Consider the following 9,224-nt stretch of genomic DNA (forward strand, 5'->3'; position numbering starts at 1 on the left):
AATGGAACAGGAAATAGAAGAGGGAAGAATGAAATAACTGAAATACATAAACACGATAACTAGGAGGAGGGGAAGAGAGGAAGATGATAAAGATTTCAGAGGAAAAGGAGATGAGGAGTAGGAGGAAACAAACGAAAATACAAGTGAAGAAGAATATGCAAAGCGATCAATAAATTCGAAGACTTGGAAGAAAAAGGAAACAGAGGAAATGAAGAAGGAGGAGGAGAAGGAGGAAAAGGAAACTAGAGAAGGTGAAGAAGAAGAAGAAAAAGAAGAAAGGGAAAAATGAAGGAAGAGAAAAAATAAAGATGAAAATACTTAAACATAGAAAGATTCTTATAATAGGAAGAGAAGGAAGAAGAAGAAAAGAAAGAAAACTAAGAAAAGAAAAAAGAGAGAAAACGATACACGATACAATAAACATACACAAATTTAGAGAGAGAGAGAGAGAGAGAGAGAGAGAGAGAGAGAGAGAGAGAGAGAGAGAGAGAGAGAGAGAGAGAGAGAGAGAGAGGAAAGATACACACGCCAGAGAGGAGGAGGAGAAGTAGAGGAGGAGGAAAAGAGGAGGAAAAGGAGGTGTGGAGGAAGAAGAGGAGGAGGAAGAGAAATAGTGAAGCCAGTATGCATCCCTTCACTCCTGAGAAAGTCCGCCTTCCCTTCATTTCTTATTCATCGTCCTCCATCACGCTCTCTCTCTCTCTCTCTCTCTCTCTCTCTCTCTCTCTCTCTCTCTCTCTCTCTCTCTCTCTCTCTCTCTCTCTCTCTCTCTCTCCCTTCTTCATATCTTAATTCCTTCTTTCCCTTCCTTTCTTCATTCATTTTTCAGTCATTCTTTTATTCATTCTTTCCGCGTCTCTTTGCACGTTTTTTCTTGTTAGAGGGAGAGAGAGAGAGAGAGAGAGAGAGAGAGAGAGAGAGAGAGAGAGAGAGAGAGAGAGAGAGAGAGAGAGAGAGAGAGAGAGAGAGAAAAAAATAAAAAAAAGAGAGATGAAAGAAAATATCGTAAAAGAGTAGAGATCAATAGTGTAGTAGATAAAAAAAACATTAAAAAAAGTACAGAGAGAGAGAGAGAGAGAGAGAGAGAGAGAGAGAGAGAGAGAGAGAGAGAGAGAGAGAGAGAGAGAGAGAGAGAGACACTAAACTAGATGAAAGCAGAAGACATAAATTTATCACATGTGCAAAAAGCCCAAAAAATATATAATGTCAGAGAAAAAAGAAAAAAAAAGAGATAATTGTAGAGCATTTACTTACTAAGAGGAGGATAGAAATGAAAGAAGATCTCTCCCCATCCACCTTCCTCCCTTTGGCGCACTATGGAGAGGGAAAAGCGAGAGGAAGAAGGAAAAAGGAGGAGGAGAAGGAGGAGGAGGTAGAGGTGAAGCAGCGAGTGAAAAGAAACAAAAATCAGGACAGCTTGAAAGAAAAAACAATGAAAAACAAAATAAAAGAATAAGGAAAAAAAAAAGGAAAACCAGGAAGGGAGAGATAAAGAGTCACTGCGTAGGGAAAAAAATTATTACGACGTATTAAACTTTTTATGTGGACGAAGAAAAACGGGAACAATTATCTTGCGCATTTAACTGATTATAGTGACGCGTGGGGCAGGAGGAGGAGGAGGAGGAGGAGGAGGAGGAGGAAGCAGACATCATGGCAAAGTGGGAGGAGGGGGGTTTTAATTGAAGAAGGGGAAAAGGTAACTAAGCAGCGTGATATGGTGTGTTGGTAATGTAGTGTTGTGTGTGTGTGTGTGTGTGTGTGTGTGTGTGTGTGTGTGTGTGTGTTTTCTTGTGTTCTCTTTTTCATTATGTTTTTTTTTTTGTATGTTTGTTTTTTTATTGTTTGATTATTTTATGCTTTTATTATTATTATTATTATTTTTTTTATAGATTGTGTTTGTTTGTTATACCATTTTTTTTTTCAATTACTGTTTATATATATATTTGTTTTTTTACTTTTGTTAGTATGATACTTTTCTAATAACTTTTGTTTTTCATTACTTACTATTTATGTTTCCTTTTGTGTGTGTGTGTGTGTGTGTGTGTGTGTGTGTGTGTGTGTGTGTGTGTGTGTGTGTGTGTGTGTTTACTTTTTTAATTTTTCAGCATTTTCTAATCATACTTTATTTCCATTACCTATTTTCTTTTCTCGTGGATTTACTCTTTATGTTTACTTTTCAATATCTTTACTTTTTTTTCAATAACTTTCTAATCCTACTTCACTTCCATTCCCTATTTATCTAGCGTCCTCTGCTGCTAATATCACGAAGAACACTCCCCACTACATCGCATCAACACGAGAACTTTCACTAAACTCACTAAATAACACAATGACACATTTGTTACGCCATCACTTCGCTCATGCTGAATGTGTCGTAGTACTCTCTCAAAACGAAGTATCTCCACAACTGCTGTAACTGCAACAAATCTTCGTAGCAATGACTGGCAGAGAACATTCGCCATTAGAATCACCAGTAGAACTTCAGTTTTTGCTTCAGAATTAGTACCGGTTACGTAGCGAGAGAGAGAGAGAGAGAGAGAGAGAGAGAGAGAGAGAGAGAGAGAGAGAGAGAGAGAGAGAGAGAGAGAGAGAGAGGAACACCCACCTACCGTCACCGAGTCCCAGCACGTCCAATAATCACGTCATGCTTGCGAAAGATCTGAGAACGTGAAGAATACAATATTATTTTCTCCTACTCAATTTCGCGAAGGTTCTGGCAAGACGCACAGACAGTCAGACACTGCTACTAATAACATGTAAGAGTGGTAGTAGTAGTAGTAGTAGTAGTAGTAGTAGTAGTAGTAGTAGTAGTAGTAGTAATAGTAGTAGTAGTAGTAGTAGTAGTAGTAGTAGTAGTAGTAGTAGTAGCTGTTGTTGTTCTTGTTGTTGTTGTTTTTGTACTTTCATCGTTATCATAATTGTCATGATTTTACTTATGCATATTCAAAGTCAAGAAATGAAACTTATACTACCTCCATGTGTGTGTGTGTGTGTGTGTGTGTGTGTGTGTGTGTGTGTTTCGGTGAGTGTGCGTTAGCAACTTTGGTCATATTTTTTAATTAGTATTTATAGCTCTTGTGATCTAAGTTTCTCTCTCTCTCTCTCTCTCTCTCTCTCTCTCTCTCTCTCTCTCTCTCTCTCTCTCTCTCTCTCTCTCTCTCTCTCTCTCTCTCTCTCTCTCTCATAAATATACATTGTTGAATTGTTGAATTTTCACCCAGACACAAAACTACAATTAAATTTATACTGTGATGAGAAAAGGTTCCTGCACACACACACACACACACACACACACACACACGGCAGGGATGCATTATTTTCATTTGACATTCCTTCGTCGTGAGATATTCCGTCTTTTTTTCTCTCTCTCTCTTTCTTTTTTACCTCCTCATTTTTTTCGCTGACTTTTTATCGTACCCGTCAATAGAAACGTCGAAGAGGTGCTACGAATACCAGGTGAGGTGAGGCGAGGCGGGGAAGTGTGGGTGATTCACGTGATGGCTGGAGTGTTGGAAGGCCGCCCGGGTGTCTCTGAAGTTTGCGTGGTGTGCTGGGAACAGTGAAGGGAGGGATTGCTTGGTTTGATCTCTGGTGCACTGTTTGGTTTGCGGTTCAGGTGTTGCAGTGATAATTTCTGGCACGTGATCATTTCTTAGTAGGAGAAGAAGAGGTCTGTTCCGTATTCAGAAACGCTTTGCTCTCTCACCACGACTATTTTCAAAGGCCATAGAGATGATTAGCCGGGTTCTCCAGAGTGCTTCTTCTGTTAATAATGTAGAAATATTGTTAGTGTCACCAGAACCATGAAACCACCCTCAAAAACCCGTGCTACTTCAACTAAAGCCTTTTGAGAGTAGTCGAGGTGTGGGCAGAAGTGTTCCAGACTATGGTCCTCTAAGCTAGAGCAACAAATAGTCTGAAATATGACCTGTTGACTATTTGACTTTCCTGAAGGTTTCTAAGCCTTCTTGGAGATAATATGGGCTTTTGTGTCTCTTATGGAAATGCTGTGGGCTTCTGAAGGTGTATAGGGATTTCATAAGGTGGCTTGCGTTTTCTTTGGAGATACTATGAGCTTTTGTATCTCTAATGGGAGTCCTGTGGTCTTGTTTTAATGTGGTGTGGGGTTTTATAGACTTCGTGAGAGTGTTGTGTAGTGTAAACTTTATTTGGCGTTTTCCAGAAGTGGGTTTTTTTCTGAATGTGAAGTGTTTTTTTTTTTTTTTAGACATTCTGTACGTGTTCTGGGCTTACCCTGATGTATTTTGAAATTTCCTCATTTTTGGAAGTGCTGTGGGCTTTTTTTTTTTTTTCTAGAAGTGTTTGAGGCTTTTCTGAATGCATTGTGGGTTTGCCTGGCTTTTCCTGAAGATGCTGTGTTTATTCTGACTTTAATGATGCTGTATTTTCTTTTCTTTTTTTTTTCTGACCTTTCAAGAGGTACATTTTTGCCTGGCTTTCCTGAAGGTGCTCTTGTTTTTTCTAGTCTGCTCTCAAGGTGTTTTGGGATCGTGTGGCTTGATTACCTTCTATTCTCCATTAGATGTTGCCTCCTGCGGGTGTCCAAGGCGCACCCTGGACAAAGCCTAGCCGGGCGGGGCGCGGGACGGCGTATCCTTTGTCAGGAGAGAGCGAGTGATGGTCAGGGCGGCACTTAATTAAGGGTCACACAGACGACCCTAATTGTGACCAACCCACTGGAGTCTTTTTCTTCTTGAGCCTCATTATCTCGTCTCGTGTTCGTGTTCCTCCTCGCTTTCGTTTTGTTTCTCTTTCGTTTCTCTTTTTGTTTTATTTCTTCCTTCCTTTGCTTGCTATTTCTGATATTGCTTCTCTTTCTTATTTGTTTTAGTGTATCTTGGTTTATTATTTGTTTTCTTATTTCTTCCTCCCTTTATTGCTTCTTCTTCTACGTTTCCTCACTTTTCTTTCTGTTTAGTGCTTCCACCATCTCACTGCTTCCTCTCTTTCCTTTTTACATGTTTCATTGTTCCTTTTCTTTTATTTCAAGCTCTATTTCTTCTCCTTCTTAATACTTGCATTTCTTCCATTCCCTTTCCTTCTTGTTATCCTTGTTTTCTTTTTCTTTCATTTCATATTTTTTATTTTATTTCTGTTATTTCTGTGTTCTTTCTAGCTTCATTTACCTTCTTTGCTTTGTTTCTTGCTATTTTTTTTTTAATTCATTTTCTATCACTCCTCATTTTCCTTCATCCATGTTTCGTTTTCCTTCCTCCATTTCTTCCCTTCATCTCATTTCTTTCCTTGTTTGATATATATTTACCCTTTGCTTTCATCTTCTCTGCCTTTCCGCCTTCATTCCTTCATTCTCTATTTCTATCATCCTATGTGTTTTATATTGTAACATCATTTTTCTTTTCTTCCTTATATCTACTTTTATCCTTCATTTTTTGTCTTCTCTGCCTTTCTGCCTTCATTCCTCGTTGTCCTCTAGTCCCTATTTCTATTTCTCCTTCGTATTTTCTATTTTCCCATCCCTGTTCTCTGTTTCCCCTCAATTTCCTCTCATTTATCATCTCCCCTTTCACACCACGCTTCCCCTTCCATTGTTTTCCAGGGCATGAATGTTTTCCCTTCCAGTCATCCTCTTCCTGTGTCACCCTTGCTTTCCTCTCTCTCTCTCTCTCTCTCTCTCTCTCTCTCTCTCTCTCTCTCTCTCTCTCTCTCTCTCTCTCTCTCTCTCTCTCTCTCTCTCTCTCTCTCTCTCTCTCTCCATTCATACATTCTTTCTCTCTTTCTTCGATCTCCCAACACCTCTCTCATTTTCTCTGTTCTTTCTCCCTTCTTTCCTACCCCCATTACACTTTGCCAGTCTCTCTTCACCCTCCATCTCTCACTCAAACCTTCACTCTCCCTCTCCCTTTCCCTCTCCCTCTCTCCCTCTCTCTCTCTCTCTCTCCCTCACCACAACCACATTGCCTTGTCTCTCCTTAATATTTCACGAAGGTATTTTTTTCTTGCATATGAAACTCGCGCTACAAGTCTCTCTCTCTCTCTCTCTCTCTCTCTCTCTCTCTCTCTCTCTCTCTCTCTCTCTCTCTCTCTCTCTCTCTCTCTCTGCAGAAAAAGTGAGGGAGTATTGCTGCTTCACTCTTCTTTCTTTTTTTCTTTCTCTTTTTGTTCTTTTTTTGTTATGTTATAGTTATCTTTTTTATTGTTCGTTTATTGCCTTTTTTTATGATTCTCTTCTTGTCTCGTTACTTTAATGTCACTTTTTTTTTTTTTTTTTTTGTGTGTGTGTGTGTGTGTGTGTGTGTGTGTGTGTGTTTGTCTCATTCATCACAAATAATAATGTTAGTTTAGTTCCTCCCTCACACTCCACCTCCGTTTTCTAGGAAGAGTTGTTTACATTTCTTATGACACCGTTTCCTAACACGCTACACACACACACCACACACACACACACACACACACACACACACACACACACACGCACACGAGAGTTGGCTTCATCATCCCGCGGTGTAAAAAGTGTTTCATTTTCAAAGTTCTGTGTAAGTTCTTAACTTTAATGCGAGAGTGAAACGTGCAGCTGAAACTTTACATATCAGTCTTTCCTTTGCTACATCGTCTCTTATATGCTTTCTCTCTCTCTCTCTCTCTCTCTCTCTCTCTCTCTCTCTCTCTCTCTCTCTCTCTCTCTCTCTCTCTCTCTCCCTCCTATCCTCTCTTCTTTTACCCTCTCCCTTTCCCTTTGCCTAGTTCCCTTTTCTCTACTCTCCTTTCCTCCCTTTCGTTTCCTTTCATCTCTTTTATCCTTCCCTCCTTACACCAGTCCTTTGATCTACTATCCTCTTCTCTCTTTCTCCCCACTCCTCTCATTTCCTTTTCTTTCCCTTTTCTTTTCTCCTTTCACCTTACCTTCTTTCCTCTTGTCACCTGTCTTCATCTATCTTATCCTTCTCTCCCCTCTACTCTCCTTTTCATTTCTCCCTTCCCCTTTCTTTCCCTCCACACACCTGTCCTTCCCTCCCTCTCCTATCCTCTACCCTCTCGACACTCAAACACTCCTAGTCTTTGTCCTGCTCCTCCCTGAACCTCACTCACAAGACCTCTTCTCGCCACCCTCACGCTGCTCACACACCCTCGCCTCCCCGTCTCCGCAGTGCCACCTACCATCGTGGACGAGGCGAGCAGCAGCAGCGAGATTCAGGTGCGAGAGAAAGCCAACGTCACCCTCCGCTGCGCCGCCCGAGGAGTGCCCGAGCCGAGGATTATGTGGAAGAGAGAGGACGGAGCCATGATCGTCACCAACACTAGGAACCCAGGTGAGTGTTGCTGCTGTGCCTATGAGAGGATCTGTTTGCTGGGTGTACTAAGAGGGTGATAAGGGTGCTGGTGAGTGTAGGAAGAGAAGGTGGATGTAAGAGAGAAAAGAAGGGTAGATAGAGTGGTAGTGTTAAGTAGAGCCTGAATACGTAAGAAAAATAAATGGAAGAGGAGTTGGAGGGTGTAGGTGAATGTATTAGCAAGAGAACGAGGGAAAAGTGAGGAGAAAAGAACGGTAGGGAGTATGATGTAATGATGTGTAGAGACAGAGTACGTAAAGAGCATTATTGTAGGAGGAGAAGGAGGAGGAGGAGACGGGTGTAGGAAATGGAAAGAAGGATAAAAGAGCTGCTGTGTGCTGTAGGAGGGGGTATCCGTGAGTGTAGGAGGAGGAGAAAGAGGTGGAGAAGTGTGTGTAGGAAAGGAAAGAAGGGAAGTATTTTGCAAAGACAGAATGCGTGAAGAAAATGAATGTAGAAGGAGTAAGAAGAGAAGATAGGGTGTAGGAGAGGAAAGAAAGGTAGACAGGCAGAGAGTATTGAGCAGAGGGAGAATGCATGAAGAAAATATTGGTAATGTAATGAAGAGGTGAATTACTGGAAATGGATGAATTGCAGGTGAGTATAAGAGGAGGAAAAGAAAGTGGGTGCAGAAGAGAAAAGAAGAGTATGGAGAGAAAGCGATGTTGAACGGACATAACACACCTGTAGGAAATGTTTATATTGTAAGAAAAGCTTAAGGGATTGAAAATAAGACGAAGTGCAGGTAGATGTAGGAGGTGGAGGTGGAGGAAAATGAATATAGGAATAGGGGAGAAAAGAAGAAAGGTAGGTAGAGAGAGAGAGAGAAAGAGAGAGAGAGAGAGAGAGAGAGAGAGAGAGAGAGAGAGAGAGAGAGAGAGAGAGAGAGAGAGAGAGAGAAAGAGAGGTAATGTTGAACAGAAATACAATAGATAACGAAAAAAAAAACTCGAAAAATTTTATAAAAAAAGTATATAGGTAACGAAAACTATATAACGAAAAAATCACATAACGAAAAAGATGTATAACGAAAAGACTACGGAAAAAAAAAAAAACCGTATAAATGTTAACAATATAATAAAGAAATAAATTAATGGAAATATTCAGGTTAGGTGAGGGAAGAGAAGGTGGAGGAGGATGAAAGCAAAGGATCGTAAGGTGGATGAGAGGGAGAGATTCTGAGGTGGATGGGAGCAAAGGTGGATGAGGTGGTAGACGAATGGTGGTAGTTTGTGGTTTGTGGCGAGGGGAGGAAGAGGAGGACGAGTTTCTGGTGTTGTGTTATTGTTCTGTTCTTGTTTTTATTGTAAGTATTGCTGTTGCCGTAGTTCATGTTGGTGTTTCTGTTGGTGCTTGTGTTGCTGGTGGTGGTGGTGATGGTGGTGGTGGTGGTGGTGGTGGTGGTGGTGATGGTGGTGGTGGTGGTGGTGATGGTGGTGCTTCTGTTCCTGGAGGTGGTGTTGGTGGTGTTGGTGGTGTTGATGGTACTGCTGCTCTTGATAGCATTGTTGTTTTTAATTTTTAAGTCTGACTATTAGATTAATTACTTATGAACTAATTAGTAAATTGGTAATTTACAGTAAAAGCATACTTAATAGTAGTGATAATGACAGTGGAAATAATAACAGTAATGGCGATGATGATGATGATGACGATAGTAATAATAATAATAATAATAATAATAATAATAATAATAATAATAATAATAATAGTGATAGTAATGGTTATAATATCAACACAAACCATAACAATAATAATCGCCTCTATATTGGGTTTCCACTTAACATGTAAACTGTCATACCTAAATGTCATAATTTCGGCAGGACCTCAATACCCTCTGAGTAATGAGAGAGAGAGAGAGAGAGAGAGAGAGAGAGAGAGAGAGAGAGAGAGAGAGAGAGAGAGAGAGAGAGC

At 40.4% G+C, this 9,224-nt stretch overlaps 1 protein-coding gene across 1 annotated transcript in view; it reads left to right on the top strand.

Annotated features, from left to right (window-relative positions):
• LOC135104533 (roundabout homolog 1-like) overlaps positions 1–9,224 on the top strand; it is a 190,903-nt gene that overhangs the window by 150,826 nt on the left and 30,853 nt on the right. The window contains 1 exon segment of the mRNA XM_064012107.1: positions 7,128–7,289. Within this exon segment, the coding sequence (XP_063868177.1) occupies positions 7,128–7,289 (162 nt within the window).

The sequence above is a fragment of the Scylla paramamosain genome, chromosome 10 (assembly GCF_035594125.1).
Source record: "Scylla paramamosain isolate STU-SP2022 chromosome 10, ASM3559412v1, whole genome shotgun sequence".
NCBI lineage: Eukaryota > Metazoa > Arthropoda > Malacostraca > Decapoda > Portunidae > Scylla > Scylla paramamosain.